General features: G+C 35.3%; 1 protein-coding gene across 1 annotated transcript in view; it reads left to right on the top strand.

Annotated features, from left to right (window-relative positions):
- Positions 1–17729, top strand: part of LOC150098029 (uncharacterized) — a 995665-nt gene that overhangs the window by 352597 nt on the left and 625339 nt on the right. The window contains exon 19 of the mRNA XM_090406661.1: positions 3331–3384. Within this exon, the coding sequence (XP_090262787.1) occupies positions 3331–3384 (54 nt within the window). The remainder of the gene's footprint in view (positions 1–3330; positions 3385–17729) is intronic.

The following is a 17729-nucleotide window of genomic DNA, read 5'->3' as shown; positions in this document are numbered from 1 at the left end:
GACCTTCATACCATATCTATTACAACAGTTATTCAATTTAGTCAGGGACTCTTGCAAACTTGTAGAGGATTTATTTAGAAGTATAACATCGTCTGCATAAAGCAAAGAGCTGACATTAACATCTCCAATTCTAATATCATGTTTAATACCACTTTCCTTCATAATGTGATCCATATAGATGATGAATAACAGAGGGGATAATGTACATCCTTGTCTCACACCAGATTTAACATTAAACCATCTTCCTGTACTTCCTTCAATTCTAACTGCTGACTTACAACTCAAATAAAGACTAAGTATTGCTTGATATAATGCCCCATTGACACCATATAACTGCAGCATATTGAATAGCTTCTCTCTTGGCACCTTTTCATATGCCTTTTCCAAATCGACAAAACTTAAATATAGATCTTTGTTATGTTCCCATGCTTTCTCGACTATTTGTTGTAAAGTGAAGATTGATCCTGACAGCCTCTATTTGGCCTGAATCCAGCTTGTTCTTCACCCAGCTTTTTTTCCACAATTCTTCTCAATCGTTTCTCAAGTATACTCGCATAGATCTTGCCAGGAACACTTAGTAGGGAAATACCTCTGTAATTCTCACATTCAGTTTTATTTCCCTTTTTATATATGGGTATTATGAGAGCTCTACTCCAATCATCGGGAATTCATCCCTCTGTCCAGGCTTTCTGAACTATGCAGTGCAGCCACTGTAAGACTCTTATACCACCATACTTCAGCATTTCTGGTCGAATATCATCTACTCCTGCTGCCTTTCCACATTTCAAGCCTTTGATGGCTTTTTCTACTTCAAGTATGGATATGTATTCCTGACTGCATGCCTGGTCAGTGTTTTTTACCACTGTGCTGTCATCACTGCTTGTTTCATTTAGCAGTTTTTCAAAGTAATTACTCCATACTTCAAGGATATCTTTTTCTCCCATTTTCATGTCACCTTTATCATCTCTAACTCCTTTTGACAACACTCTTTCCTCCATTCCTAAGCATCTTCGACAACCTCCAGAATATTTTGTCACCTTCTTGATATTTATTTTCTATATTCTTGCCAAAGTCCTCCCATGACTTTTGTTTAGCTAGTTTTACACAGTGTTTAGCATTCTTGCATTTGTCTCTGTATTCTCTAAGAGCACAAGCTGACTTATTTGACAGGAACTTTTGATATGCTTTCTTCTTTTCCTTCACTGCCTCTTTAACTTCCTGTGTCCACCAGGGAGTTCTGATTTTTTTATTCTTGCAGACAACCTCACCACATGCCTCTCTGGCAGAATCAATCAATGTTTTCTTCAGAGTTTGCCACTGAATCTCCAAGGTTTGATTCCTGTTCTCAAACTCTTTCATTTTTTGTGATGAAAAGCCAAAAGGCTATTTTTTTCTGGCGAGGTGATAAAAGTTAAGGGGATAAAAATCCCTTATTGTTTTTCAGCCAGTAAGCGAAACTAAGATCGAACACTATGATCTGTTACGTTTCATGCCGACGAACTGTCAGCGTATCCAAGCGTAAATGACCACTTGGTAGTGCCACACCACGGCAACTCGTTGCAAAGCTTCCTCACTGTTCTTGATATTTTCTCATAATGTAAAACATTATGAGAAAATATCAAGCTCTTAAGAGATGTAGTACTGTTTTACATTATGAGGAGAGGTCACTACCCAGACCGGTTTCAACCTTTTTTTGAGGTCTCATCAGTGAGTAGCTAGACCTAGTTAATATCAGAGTTTAAGTGAAGAAAACTTACATACTTTTGCTATACGATTGACCGAAAGGTGTGTCACTATATTACATTATATTACATTATAACATAGTATATAACATAGTATAACTAAGATGAAAAGCCAAAAGGCTATTTTTTTCTGGTGAGGTTGATATAAGTTAAGGGGATAAAAATCCCTTATTATTTTTCAGCCAGTAAGCGAAACTAAGATCGAACACTACGCTTGGATACGCTGACAGTTTGTCGGCATGAAACGTTACAGATCGTAGTGTTCGATCTTAGTTTTGCTTACTGGCTGAAAAACAATAAGGGATTTTTATCCCCTTAACTTATATCAACCTCGCCAGAAAAAAATAGCCTTTTGGCTTTTCATCTTAGTTATACTATGTTATAATGTAATATAATGTAATATAGTGACACACCTTTCGGTCAGTCGTATAGCAAAAGTATGTAAGTTTTCTTCACTTAAACTCTGATATTAACTAGGTCTAGCTACTCACTGATGAGACCTCAAATAAAGGTTGAAACCGGTCAGGGTAGTGACCTCTCCTCATAATGTAAAACAGTACTACATCTCTTAAGAGCTGTGTTTTACATTATGAGAAAATATCAAGAACAGTGAGGAAGCTTGCTTCACCTTTGCAACGAGTTGCCGTGGTGTGGCACTACCAAGTGGTCATTTACGCTTGGATACGCTGACAGTTCGTCGGCATGAAACATTACAGATCGTAGTGTTCGATCTTAGTTTCGCTTACTGGCTGAAAAACAATAAGGGATTTTTATCCCCTTAACTTCTTTCATTTTTTCTTCAATAATCTTTGTGTATTTTAGTCTACAGTTCACATCTGAGAGCTGCTCAACTTTTATTTGCTTTAAAACTTTCTTACATATTATTCTTTTCAATATGAAATTCAGTTTTATCCTGCTCAAGACTAAATAGTGATCACTTCCAATTTCAAATCCTCTGTACACTCTGGTGTCCTACACTAGGGAGAAAACATCACTATCAACAATAACATAGTCAATGAGACTTTTCTTACTCCTTGCCTCTTCTCTCCATGTGAATTTGTGCACATTTTTATGTTGGAACATGGTGTTAGTAATAACCAGTCCATGTACTGAGCAGAATTCCAACAGATATTTGCCATTATTATTAGCTGTGCTCTTTTCTCCAAATTTACCCAAAATATTTTTGTATGTCTCACAATCATTTCCTACTCTGCTATTCAGATCCCCAACATGGACCAACTTTTCCTTTTTCATTGTGTCAGTTGCTTTTTCTAAAGCCTCATAAAGTTCCTCCACTTCTACCTTAGTAGAACCTTCTGTGGGACCATAGGCACAAATAAGTCTCATTGTCCAGTTCCCCATTCTCATATTTGCCCACATTACTCTACTTGAGACTGACTGCCATTCAAGAAGATTAGCCTCGTATTTTGTGTTGAATACTATAACTACTCCTTCTTTTCCTTTATTTTCATTGCCTGAATATAACATTTTGTATTTATTTACATATATATATATATATATTGATTGATTGAAAGAATTTACTGTACATAAGTATAAATTAATATTTAATATGTGCTATTTTTATTAGGGACTGCCAGGTCCTCCTGGTCCATCAGGATTGCCAGGAGAAGATGGAGATAAGGTAGGTATATAATTATATATATATATAATTGAAATTTGGTGCATTTGATATGAAGTTCCTATATAAAGTCTTGATTTGTAACCTGAATGAATCCATTATTAGTTTTTTATTATATTATTATCATTACATGATACCTGCAAGGAGTCCAAAGTGACTCATCGAGGGGAATGTACCTACTCTACAACTCTCTGTCTCCACCACTTTATCCACCAACCATCATCACCTACACCAGTGCTGTCTACTGCCCACCACCACTAGTATTTTTTCTGTAAATTGTGTGTGTCTGTAAGGCTGATTTGTCTGTTATGCTCGATGAAAAATCTGAGTGTCCCGGAGGAAAAAACCCTGCTACCTCCATATGAAATTGGCTAATTCACCTTCAGTTGATAAAAATCCATATAAAGATTCCTCTTGTCATGACAAGAATTGAACTTAGGCCTTTTCCAATCAAAGAGCATAACGCACCATCATTCTTCCATTTGTGTTATGGAGGTGCTTAAGTTATTTTGTAATGATACTGGAGTTCTCTTGCTTTAATTATTGTGCTTAAATTAGTTTTTTTAGTTTTTAATTTTATTTTAGGATATAGGCAAATACTATATTTTAGGATATAGGCAAATACTACTCGCAATAATATATCTTCACACAAACAATATTTCAACAATGAATTTTTGTTTGTTTCTTATCTGTATTTATTTTTTCTCTTAAATTATGTTAAAACATTCAGTTATGTTAAGTTGCATAAACTTTAAAAGAAAATGCAAATACTTAATATAGTATTCTATTTTGTAAAATACCTATGTAAAATTTAGTCATTTCCATGATATACGTGTTTGTTTTCACCAATAAAGCTGTGATCTACTACATTTTGCACAGCCTTTCCCTGACTTTGGAGAAATAAGTTTTGTTTGGCACTAAAATTTTGGCAGCCTGGTTGGCTGAGTGGTCAGTGTATCCACTCTCCAGCTAAAAGGCTGTGGGTTCAAATCCTGCTATGGGCATGGATGTTTGTGATTGTCTGTGAGAATACTAGTGGTGGGGTTGGGTGGTAGATGGCATCGGTGTAGTTGCAGTTTGGTGTAGTTGGTGGATTGAGTGGTGGAGACAGAGAAAAGAAAGTAGATTGGCTGAGACTGCAAATAGAATCCTACTGATTTCTGCAGTTATGTGACTAGTAAAAGAAAGGGTGAATGTGGAAGATCAACTTCATTTGTTAGAGATGACACATTCACTGCAAAATATAGTTTTCTTCGGTAAATTTCATATTGTGAGGTTGGGCTTAGCGTTGAATGACAGTGAGAAGGAAGGGAATAGCAGTTAAGTGAAGTGTTTGGAATTTGAATATGCATTAGTGTTAATAAGGGTAGGACTGGATATGATATTATAATGTGTATTAATAGTCTACAGAGGAGTTCATTTGATTTGATTCTTCAACAAGAGTGTGATAATAGGAAAGAAGCATGAACAGATAAAATAATAGTGCTACTGCAAAAGAGAGAATCAAGTCAATAGTGTCAAACTACAGAGTTGTTTGTGTATGAAGTGGGGTGGGAACATTGATGAGGGAGAGGCTGGTTACAGATAAATTACAAACTTGGATTAAAAAGGGTGAAATCTTACCCAGAGAGCAGCATGGATTTGTTAAGGAGAGATCTTGCTTCTGTAACATCATTATATTTTATAATTGGATGAGAAGTGTCTTGGACAGAGAGGATGCTTATTATGGTGATTTCTCTTGATTGCTAAGTACTCTAACAGGAATCTGTTAGAGTACTACATGACAAACTACTTCTGAAATTGAGAATGGGGATAGTTATTTGGTTCAGGTTTTTCTAAATCTTAACATAAGATCTGTAAGGATATGTGCTTGCATTATGGAATGCTAAAGCAATTGATGTGAAGTCATTAGCCTCTGTATACAAGTAGCCCAGTTGAGAAATTACTTTTCGTGCAATGCATGCACTTGAATAAAGGATGAAACCAAGAATATAATTTCTTGGCATCTTTTATAATCCACATTAAAGTAATAAGCAAAATTCTATTGAATGCCCCATATAAAATATTCTAAAATTTTTTTCTGCCTGTACAGTTGCTTTTTTATAAAATGGATAACTATGGCTTTCTGCCAGGATGATTGTAGTTATTACCATCCCATAGTGTATGCAGGAAATCAATAATTCTCACTTTAAAAGTTTTTTCAGCATATTTGAAAACATTTGGACATTTGAATTATGTTAATACCATCTTCATTAGATGATTTATTGTTTTTGAAGTTATTTAATCTATCATCCATTTCCTGGATATAATTGTTTCAACCAGATTATTTTTAGATTGTGGTACTTATAATTCTTTTATAGTATATAACCATAAATCCTAAAAATAATGTAGCCATGTAGTTTTATCAGTCACATTGATTCCTTCATTCCTTTTTGTTTCATGATTCAAATCATTTAAAATGTTATAAGTTATTGGATTGAACTTTGTTAAATCTCTGTCTAAATTACATATGTATTCCAGCTTTCTCTTTGTCTTTTTCCTCACATCACATTTAGCTATGACTTTCTTTCTCTTATATTCAATTTTCAGTTGATATGGTTGATAATTGCTTCTTGAAAGGATTTCATTTATATTCTGCAATAAGACAAATATCCTCGTTTCACTATCTAAGAACTCTTTTATGATGCCATCTTTTTTTTTTTTTTTGCTTAGGCTTTCAAAATGGTATGTTTTAATATACCACCAATGTTTAAAAATTTCCTTCAATTGATTCACTGATTTGTATATTTTCTGCCAATTTTTTAATTCTCTGTTGAAAAACTACTTTATACTAGATCTTTTAAGTGACAGACTTTGAAGCAGTTCTCTTCATTATTTTCCACTTTTGTTATTCTCAACCATCATATGGAAATCAAACTGGTGAGACTGATAGGAAGTGGTCAGTATTCATTTCAAAGCCTGTAAAAAGTTTTGTTTCAAAAACAAATTTTGCCAATTTATTATTTACTATTATGTAATCTATTCTTGGTGAATCTTGTCATTTCATAACACTGTGGAACGATTAGTAATTTTTTTCAAATTTTTGCTAATAATACTGAGCGAATTTATTGTTTTATAAGTGTGTAAGATATACTGAGTTATTTAGACATAAGTAAAATGTTGTATTTCCTTAAATTAGATATAGATAATTTAAAAAAAAATTAAGGATAATCTCAGGATATTTTGATATGGCACCTATTCATAGCAGAACAATGGCAACCAAGATGTCTTTGTTGGGCAAGCTAAATTTGCATGATTTTGTGCAGTGTAAAATTTGTGAAATGTACTCATCACGAAAGTTGAAAGATTTGTTGAAGGAGAATGAAACTGGTGAGAGAGTGTGTATGATGAATGCATTGAAAATGAATATGGAGAGAACAAATTAAGTGATAGTAGAGTAGAGAGCATTGATACAAGATCAGAAAAAATATCGGTGATAATACTGTTCAGGAGAACATAGAAGACCTCAATAAAGATGGTGTGTGTTTGTATGTAGTCCTTCACAGAACAAAGCATGGGATTGAAAGGCTGCAGAAACAGCAAAAGATCAGTCAAAATGAAAACAGGAAAAAAACAAGAGGTCTGAAGCCAAAAAGAAAATTGTAAGAATAATTGAGAGAATGAGCATAAACAAATAATTATTTATGGAATTTCTAATGATAAGGATAGTTCCTCATGAAAGTGCTATAAAATCTTGTTTCCCTGGTGTAAAAATTAATAATATTAGTCATGCTGTCAGAATGCAGAAAGGGAAGGTAAAATTAATTGTTTTGGCTGGAATCAGTGACCTGACAGGTGAGAAATATTGTATGAGTGAGGATATCAAAGAGTTGTTGGATGAAGTGAAAAGAATAATGACATGGTGAAGGTTGTTAATCTGCTGCCATGCTATGATAGAAGCAAACTGAGAAGGAGAATGATGATAGCAAATAAATCAATACACAGGTTATGCAGAAGGAATGAAGTGAAGTTTGGGGGATGTATGACCTGAGTTTGATGGGCAGAAAGATTTGTACAATGCTGATGGACTGCACTTAAATGGATTTGGAGTTAGATGTCTAGAGAGAGCTTTATTCAATGAGATTGTGGAAGAGCAAAATCAGGAAAACTAAAGCAGCTAAGTCAGTTTGGGGTGTAGCTCAGAGGTAGATAATTCTACTGCATATCAAGAGATTCTTGGTTCAGTCCTGAGTGCTCTCTGATTTTAAGGTAGTCAGTGTGTTGCCCAGATATGACAGTGATGAAATGAGGCAGAGAGCAAAGATTGTGAATGATAGGTTAGTGGAAATGTGTGAGGAGAAAGAAGTGCAGTTTGTTAATGTGTGGAATGAATTTGAAGGACGAATTGAATTTATAAGCGTGGGGGAAGGCTTATGTGTTCGTCGTATGTGTTGATTAATATTAACAGTATAGATGAGAACACAGACTGATAAGAAATAAGTATGTATTAACTTATTGCTGATATTTCGCTAGTATTCTATCTCTTCTTCTGAGCACAAAAACAGTTTGTCATGGTATGCAAGACAACCACAATGCGGTATAACAATGGGACTAGTTTAAACTTTTGTAACGTGCAACATAAAGACTAAAGTCCTAATTAGGTATCATCTATATTGGAAAAAAAAAACAGAGAGAAAGCAGGTATTAATTTGGTCTTAAGATGACGATTTTTAACTTTGGCAAATTCTTTGTTGGCTGTTGCATGGGAGATGCTGTCCAGGATATCCCACAGTTCTGGGTTTAAAATATTAAATAGTTTTTCATGTAGGGCATTGATGGATGAATTTATTTTAGATAGTTCCAGGCAAGTAGCATTTATATGTTCCCATAATTGTGCTAAACTCGCTCGTTTATAAATGTGCTAGGCTCTGGCCAGGTGAAACTTGTTCTTAATTTTGACACAGTCCAGTATTAAATTGGTGTCTCGGCACCTGTCCCCTACAGGAACATATGGACAGCATCTCTGATGCAACAGCCAACAAAGAACTCACTCACTTACGGCATACCATCTTGGCTATTTGCGCTATAATCCCCATAAGATAGACAAAATATTGAATGCTCCCCAGAAAACCCCCACCCACTGTCTACCACAGAAGACTACAACAAAACTGTCACTATTCCATAGATTAAAGGCCCATCTGAAAAGATATCTAGAGTGCTTAATAAACACCAACTACACACTGTATTTAAACCATATGTGAAATTGGCAAATCTCATCCATTCACCCAGGGACAGAATCCCTCCTTTATCACATCCAGGAGTCTATGAAGTATCCTTTTGTGTGATCAAGCCTACTGTGGACAGACATGAAGAACTATGGACATCTGCCTCAGTGAACATAAAAAATATATCCGGCACTATCGCTATGGCAAGTCAGAGCTAGCAGACCATACTTTAGATACCCCTGCACACAGGATGGATTGGAAAAAAAACAAAAGTGCTGCACAGAAACTTTTACAAGTCATTGTTCCTGGAATCAACAGGATGCTTGAAACATACTCCAAACCTCGATTCTGCTTTCTCTCTCTGTTTTTTTTTTTTTTTTCCATCATAGGTGGCACCTAATTAGGATTTTAGTGTTTGTGTTGTATGTTACAATTCTTCAAACTAATCCCATTGTTAAACCGGATTGTGGTTGTTTCGTGTACTGTGACAAACTTTTTTTTGTGCTCTGATGATTGTACTGGATAGAATACCAGTGATATATCAGCAATAAGTTAATAAATAATTATTTTTTTATCAGTCTGTGTTCTCAGCTATACCATTAAAATTAATCAACATGAACTGTATAAGGGTAATGAACTGCATTTGAATGCTTTTGATGTGAGTCACTTGGAAAAATTGCTGCTGGAAGATAGAGAAATGAGTGCAGAAAATGAATCTGATCAAGTCAGAAGCAATGTGAAAGAGTGGGAGAATATGAATGAAGTAGTTATGAATGAAGAAGTGAGTAGCATGGGTATAGAGAATGAGAGAACAAATGTGCAAGACAAACAGGGAAACGGAGAGGCTCAGGTTGAACAGGGGAATACAGTATGAGAAAAGTTAAAGCTCCAAGAGGATGTGGATGCATGTGTAGACAAAAAGGAAAGGGTATGACTTGGGATCAAGGGAAAACAGTTGGATTTGAAGAAGGTTCTAAGATGAATAAGGAGAAAAAGAAATTTTTTCGAATTAAGCATGGAAAAGTCACATCTAATAAGTGGTATGAGTGGAACTTGCTATAAAACCAGGAATGAGCTGCTATATTTGTATACATATGCTAGAAGTGTACGAAACAAGGCAAATGAAATGATTGCAATAATTGAGTCTGTTCACCAAAGAATTGTTGGAATAATGAGACATGATTGGATGAGGATGATATCCTGACAGGAATAGAGATGGAAGCAGATGATGTGTGTTGTGAAGATAGAATGGGTAGAAAGCGAGGGGGACTGCTATTGATGATAGAGAAAGAGTTATGGCCATACAAAGTAGAGATGCAAGAAGGAAATGGTGCCAGTGATTTTGAGGCAGTATGGTGTAAATAGAGGTGATTAGAATGAAATACTTAGTCAGATGTTGTTATAGACCTGGTAATGTGGATGGTAGTGACCATGAAATGTATAATCAAATTAGCCAAGCAAATAAGAAAAGGGTGATCATTATGTGTGATTTTAATTATGGCAATATAGACTGGGATGATGAGATAGCAACTAGAAGTAAAGAAATTCAGTCTCTTGAGTTTTGAGGGACAACTATCTCAAGCAGTATTTAACAGAGGGCACACAAGGGATGAGGGTTATGGATTTGATCATCTCATCAGAGGATGTAATTATTAATGAGGTGTCAAATCACCCTCCAGTTGGTGGGAGTGACCATGAATTGATTACCTGGGTGGTTGCCAGCAGTGTGAGTATCTCTGTGAGGAAAGGGTATATGCAGAACTACAAGACTTTGAGGAGCTCAGGAGACAGCTTCAAGGGTAGCATGGAGTGAGGAGTTTGCTGGAAAGAAGATCATTGCAGCTTGGGAAATATTCAAGAACTGTCTAGCATAAGCCATATCTAAATGTATTCCAAGGTTCAGAAGGTTAAATAAGGTAGGTGTGAAATGGATGAACATAGAGATTAAGCATGCGATACAGAGGAATATGGCATTATGGAGGCAGCATAAGAGAAGTGGTAATAATTAATTCCATGAGGATTACAAAGAACAGGCAAGGAAGGTGACTTGGTTGGTAAGGGTAGCAAAAGTTTATTGCAAGATCTTATTACACATCCATAGTATTTCCAGTCTATTGCTAAGATTCTTCCTTTTTCATTCCTTTGGATATTACAGAATAACACGGGGGGGGGCAAGAATAAGAACTCCTACTCCAGCCCTGTTAAATCTTCCATAGCTCGAATAAGAAAGAAGTGTATATCTATCAGTTAAAGTTTTTAGATCTTGATATCTGCAGAAGTTTTTTCTTAAAAAAATAAAAACCTGATATTATGGCATAGCATAAGTTTCCATATAGTTTCTTGTTTAATTTGCTTATGAAATTCTCATACATTTAATAAGGCAATGCAGGAAGGAGATGCTATGATTAGTGAAGTGCCATTGGTGAGTCTTTAACTTCTAGATTTTGGATGGACCTGATAAGGTCTTCAATCTGTGAAGAAGTAATTGCCTGCTTCTTGTACACTGCTTTCTAGTTTTTTTACAGTTGCTTTCCATTATTTCAATTTCATGCCTATCGTTCTTGATTTGGAAGCTAGTCATTTTCTTTTCATGTTGATGATCATCATATTGACAAAACTTTGAATCAGTATTTTTTCTTTAATTGTGTCTCTTGCTTTTCCTTTATTAGCATCAGAAGGGTCTTCATAGTCCATAAACTCTTCTGAGCTATGGGACTTGATAGTATATCATCACATGTCTTGAGGGAATGTTCCAGGGAGATAAGAACAGTTTTACCTTACATTTTTAACATGGGTTTTAAATTAGCCTGGATCCCAAAGGAGTGGAAAGATGGCAAAATTGTTCTTCTTCCTTAAGGAGATGATAAGAATAAGGGTTATCAAATTGTTGGTCAATCTGCTTGTCTGGAGTTGTGGTCAAGGCGTTGAAGAAGCTAGTGAGGACAAGGATTCAGAACTGGATGGAGAGTAGTAGAATTCTCTAATGGGTTTGCTAAAGGCAGATCGAGTTTTATCAATCTGCTTACCTAATATAACAAGGTGACAAACACATTGGACAAAGGGGGATGCATATACTGTAGTATATTTAGATTTTGCAAAGGCTCTCGTTAGAATGCCACATGATAAGCTAGTAGTTAAATTGGAACAATTGGGGTTGGATAGTAGATTAGTGCAATGCAGGACTATCTTATAGGTATCAGCAGGTTGTGTATGGGTGGGGGAATGATATCTCAGAAGAGGAAGCATACCTTAGGGTTCTGTTTAGAGGCCATTGTTGTTTAATTTTTATGCAAATGACATTGAAAAAGAGCTTAAATGGTGATATACAGTTGTTTGCAGATGATGCAAAGTTAGGAAGAGTCGTGAGAAGTAGAGCAGATGTTGTAGTTTTGTAACAGGAATAAATAAATTATCTGAATGGGTGAGTGTGTGGGATGTCAGTTTGATGTTGCAAATTGTAAGGTTTTAAAATTTGGAAAGCAAAGGTGGGATGCAGAGTATAGGATTGTTGGAATTTTTTAGAAGAGGTGGAGAGAACAAAAGATCTGGGAGTGATGGTGGATAGGGACTTAAAATATCGGTGGCATTTTGCTCAAATTGTAAGGATAACATAGCAGATATTGGGAATGATGCTGAGAACACTGATTGTAGAAGTAAGGATGCATTGATTCCATTATACAAGACTTTGATCAGGCTGTATATGGATTACTGTGCACAGATTTGCTCCCCAGTTTTCCAAAAGGATGACGAGATCTTGTAGAGGTTTCAGAGACGATTGAGTAAGTTGGTTTCTGGTCTCTGGAATGCGAATTATGAGGCCTGATTGAGTGAATGCAAATTACAGAGTCTAGTGGATAGAAAGAATATGGCAGACATGATTGAGATGCATAAGTTGGTAAGAGTTAATTACCAGATTAGAATGGATGAGATTTTTTCATAGAAGATTTGGAGACATGGAGAGAAAGAGAGAGACCATCCCTGGAAGCTGCATAACATGAGGGTGAGCAAGAGGATGAGGGGTAGATTTTTTGCATGTAGAGTGTTGGGTGAATGCATTATCTGAGAGTATGGTGAGTGTGGAGACAGTGAATGCATTTAAGTCAAGGTATGATGAGCTGCACACATGAAAGTGATACCTATCACAATGAGGTCTGTTGATAATAATAGTAATAATAATAAATACCTAAACTAAAATATTTTTTTCCTTTCTTTTAGGCTTACACGGTGATCAGAATACATTTTGGAAAATTATGGAGACAACTACCATGTTTGAGTAAAACTTTAGTTTAAGATAAACCAAAATCAACACTTGACATTTCGACCTTCATATCAAGGTCATCTGGAGCATATACACTATATACAGAGAAACAAGCTGCACTACAATCTACATGGTTTGCTAAAGTTACTGACTAACCGTTACAACAATTATTGGTCTGACCTCTGGTTAAAAAAAAAAAAAACCTTCACTACATCAATTCTAGATTCCTATTATTATCTATTGGTTACAAAATTACATTGGACTGGAGAGCAATAAGTTTATATATATATATATATATATATATATATATATATATATATATATATATAAACTTGCCAATATATATTGCCAACGAGAAAAAAAAGACAGCGTGACAGCTGACAGTTCAGAGTTATTAAAAATGGAGCGCTACATGAAAGAACAATGCATAACAACGATTATGGAGCAACAATAAGTGGATGCTTATTTTTCGAACAAAATCATCTTCAGCGATGAGGCTCATTTTCATCTTGATGGCTTTGTTAATTGACAAAATTGTCGCATTTGGGGTTCAGAAAATCCACAAGTGATTGTTGAGAAACAAATGCATCCACAACGTGTCACTGTTTGGTGCGGATTTTGGGCTGGAGTCATCATCGGTCCATTCTTCTTCGAAAATGTGGCTGGTAAGGCAATAAGCAATAACAGTTAATGGTGCTTGCTATCGCGACATGATAATCCAGTTTTTTGTGCCTAAATTGCAAGATATGGATGTGGACGACATGTGGTTTCAACAAGACGGTACCACATGCCATACAGCCCGAGAAACAATTCAATTACTGCATGAGTCATTTCCTGGTCATGTAATTTCCCATTTTGGTGATCAGAATTGGCCACCCAGGTCATGTGACTTAACGGCGTTGGACTTTTTTCTTTGGGGTTTCTTGAAGTCTAATAAGGTTTATGCCAACAAGCCCATGACCACCCACGCCTTGAAGGAGGAAATTGAGCGCTGTATCAACAAAATTCAGCCAGATTTATGCAAATTGGTCATGGAAAATTTCAACAAAAGAGTGTGTATGTGCCAGCAAAGCCGAGGCATATCGGGTAAAAGAGGCCATTTACCCGATATGCTATTCCATGCATAACCCTATACTGTATACTTTATGAATCAATAAGAAATTACAAATTTTAATTAAAAACCTGTGTTTTCTATCAAAATTACTTCTTGCATGAATTTTGGGACACCCTATATATTAAAAACATGATTATAGATATAAATTTCAACCAGTTGGTATGGAATAGTTTCCAATTCTAGCTGAAGGTTGCTTAAAGTCCTAAAGTATGCTAGATACTAAGTATTAAGTAAGCTGAATATTTGCCATCCAGATTCTTGGAATTTTCATGCCGTCATTATTGTTGATATTAGGGTGGTTAATCAGAATTTCGCAAGCTTCTTTAAATTTTCTTTCATACCAGGTTTTTGTATGGTGTAAAGAGCAGGTACTTTTCCAATCAATTTGGTGTAAGGTATTGAGAGCGTGATCTGAGAGGCCTGCTTCACCAAAATTGTTATATTTAATGTGTCTTTTGTGTTCTTTTTTCCTTATAAGGACTGTACGTCCAGTTCCCCAATCCCTATAAGGAAAAAAAAACACAAAAGACACATTAAATATAACAATTTTGGTGAAGCAGGCCTCTCAGATCACGCTCTCAACACCTTACACCAAATTGATTGGAAAAGTACCCGCCCTTTACAATGTTGGATTCTGAAAATATAGAGATTGGAGTAATTATTTTTTGCTTCAGAATCCAACATAATCCACCATGGCAAAGGCTACATTTGTAAATATTATTTAATGTAAATCACTTGTTTATAATTTAATATTCATATAACTACCTTTAATTTTATCTAATATTTAATTATTTTATCAAGAATACAGGGTGTTCGGGATAAATTTGACATATTTATAATTAATTATATTTTTCCGTAAGTTACATGTATTAACACACACTTCTCTTCATTTAAAAGTTTGGACCCTTCTTCATTCATATACAAGATGTCAGAAAGGATGGATAGCTGGAACCCACCTGAATCATGGAAGAGAATAACTTGTATCATGATGATTCGTGCCCGCCATCAAAATAAGGATATTACGACTGCTGCCCAATGCTCCCTGAATACAGTAAAAACAATCAGGCATGAACTAGAGACTTGCAATGGTGACTACGAGGATGTAGCAAGAAGAAAGATCCCTAGCAGACGATCTGATTGCGTTCGTACAGCAGAATTCCTCGCAAATCTGCAGGAACAGGTGTTGAAGAACCCTGGCATTGGAATTCGGGCTTTGTTCGTGGAGTTGCTAACTGTAGTCAAGCCCTGGATAACAAGGGTAGCCAATGGTAGGCCGTATGTATGGCAGCAGGATTCGGCCCCTTGCCACACCTCTGGGAAAAGTCAAAAATGGTTGTCTGAAAATTTCTACGACTTCACCAGTCCAAATGTTTGGCCTCCAAACTCCCCAGACCTTAACCCCATGGATTATTTTGTATGGGGCGCAGTTGAAAAAGACACCAATCGCACTTCCAGTAATACAAAAGCCCAGTTAATGGATAAAATGAAAACAGTTTTTGCGGCCCTTCCCAGGGAGACTGTAGCATCAGCTTGTTCGAGGTTCCGAAGCAGAATTGAAGCTGTGATCGATGCTAATGGTGGTTATTTTGAGTAAATCTTGTTGATAGTATTGTAATTAACTCTGCCTGTAATGTTTTTTTGTCAATTCATTAAATTTAATAGATACAAAGAAGATTTTCTTTTTCCTTACGAAACTGTCAAATTTATCCCGAACACCCTGTATATGTATTAATAGTAGAAAAACTCTGTGTTTAAATATTATCAAGCTATTTAGCTTATTTCTAAATTAATATAGAATTTATATTTGATAATTTAACTGCGCATTATTGAAATGTAAATATTCTCTATTTGTTCCTGTTTGTAGAAGTGTAGCGTTATGCAATACCTCAATTTTATTATATCTTGTTTGGTTGTCATGGAAACGTATGTAAACGAACGAGCACATTTTTGGAACAGAATGTGGGGAGAAAGCTGAAAGTTTACTAAAAAGGAATTAGTTAAAGAGATCACGAGAAGAATTTAGGCAGGAAAAACGGATATAAAAAGCGAGGAACGCTGAAAAAGGGAGAGCATTAGAGATTTATTAGAGAGAGATTGGCATTTATGTTGGAATCGGAGCATTCGGGAATCACAGTGCGATAATAGCGAGTTGGCAAGTCACTCAAGCAGCTAAATAAAGTCTACTAGTCGAGAGGCGGTTAGCTAATAAATTGTAGAATAACAATTATAGCTATGGAAAACAGCTGAGTGACTACTAAATAGACTAGCAATACTTGAGTCGAGATTTAATTTCATGGCCGACCTTTCAAGCACTCACGGAAACTTGAAGCATAGCATGAAGTAACTAGAGAATAATTAGAGGCAACAAAGTTGAGTTTAAAGATAGCGGTGTTAAGAATTATGGTACCTAAAGGATTAAATTGATGTCGAAGTAGGCAACTGTGCATATTAAACTTCAAGTTAAAGAATTATTGTGTGTTACCTTAGTACAAGAGTCGTTAGTAGAACTGAATTAGTTAAGTGATGTCAAATGTAGTGCAAGCGGTTTGATCTATGCAAGAACGTTTGATTGTATGTATTGTGACCGTTAATTAATCCAGTTATTTCTAAGAAGATTTTTTTTTAATGAGTGCCGTTAATTGATTAAAGTGTATACAGTTACAAAAAGTGTTCGCACATAAGTATATGAAGAAGGAAAATTGTCGGTAAGAATATTCCAACCATTAATATTCCTATGCAGAGATATGAGTGTGTTTCTTCCTAGAATATCCCTATACTGACAGTAACTGTTGCGGAGGTTAGCTGAAGCGTAGATTTAAAAGTGTAAGCTTGTGAAAAAGTATTGCCACCAATAAATTGTATTTGAAACTTAAAAAAAAAACTATGAGATGTTAATGTGAATGATCACTAAGGAATTTTATGACATTAAGCTTTATTAAGTGTGTTAAGTGAACTGCGAAATTCTTATTAACCAATCTAATATCAACAATAATGGCGACATGAAAATTCCAAGAATCTGGATGCCACATATTCAGCCTACTTAATACTTAGTATCTAGCACTTTAGGACTTTAAGCAACCTTCAGCTAGTATTGGAAACTATTCCATACCAGTTGGTTGAAATTTATATCTATAATCATGTTTTTAATATATATATATATATATATAAACTTGTTGCTCTCCAGCCCAATGTAATTTTGTAACCAATAGATAATAATAGGACTCTAGCGTCGATGTAGTCAAGGCTTTTTTTTTTTTTTTTTTTATACCAGAGGTCAGGCCAGTAATTGTTGTAATGGTTGGTCAGTAACTTTAGCAAACCATGTAGATTGTAGTGCAGCTTGTTTTTCTGTATATAGTGTATATGCTCCAGAAGATGACCTTGATATGAAGATCGAAGTGTCAAGTGTTGATTTTGGTTTATATTAAACTAAAGTTTTACTCAAACACAAAAGTTTTACTCAAACACAGTAGCTGTCTCCATAATTTTCCAAAATGTAAAATATTTTTTCACAAACCCATTGGCAGCTTGTACATAAGCATTGCGACACTGCAGCACCCCAAAAGAAAAAAACGAAAAAATTAAATTTTGTTTGTGTTTATAAATAATAACAATGCTTAAAACATTATATAAATGCAATACAACTTGTTAAAGGTTACAGCTTTTGTTTCGACATTGATTGAATAGTTAATCATTGAAACTGTTTGATTAACTCTTTAGATTATTCCAACACTGTGATCTAATGCAGTGTCAGGATTATCACATTCGATCA

Source organism: Typopeltis vanoorti, chromosome 16 (assembly GCF_054136105.1).
Source record: "Typopeltis vanoorti isolate ZY-2024b chromosome 16, IOZ_Tvanoo_1.0, whole genome shotgun sequence".
Classification (NCBI taxonomy): Eukaryota; Metazoa; Arthropoda; class Arachnida; order Uropygi; family Thelyphonidae; genus Typopeltis; species Typopeltis vanoorti.
This window is presented reverse-complemented; position numbering and strand designations above follow the sequence as displayed.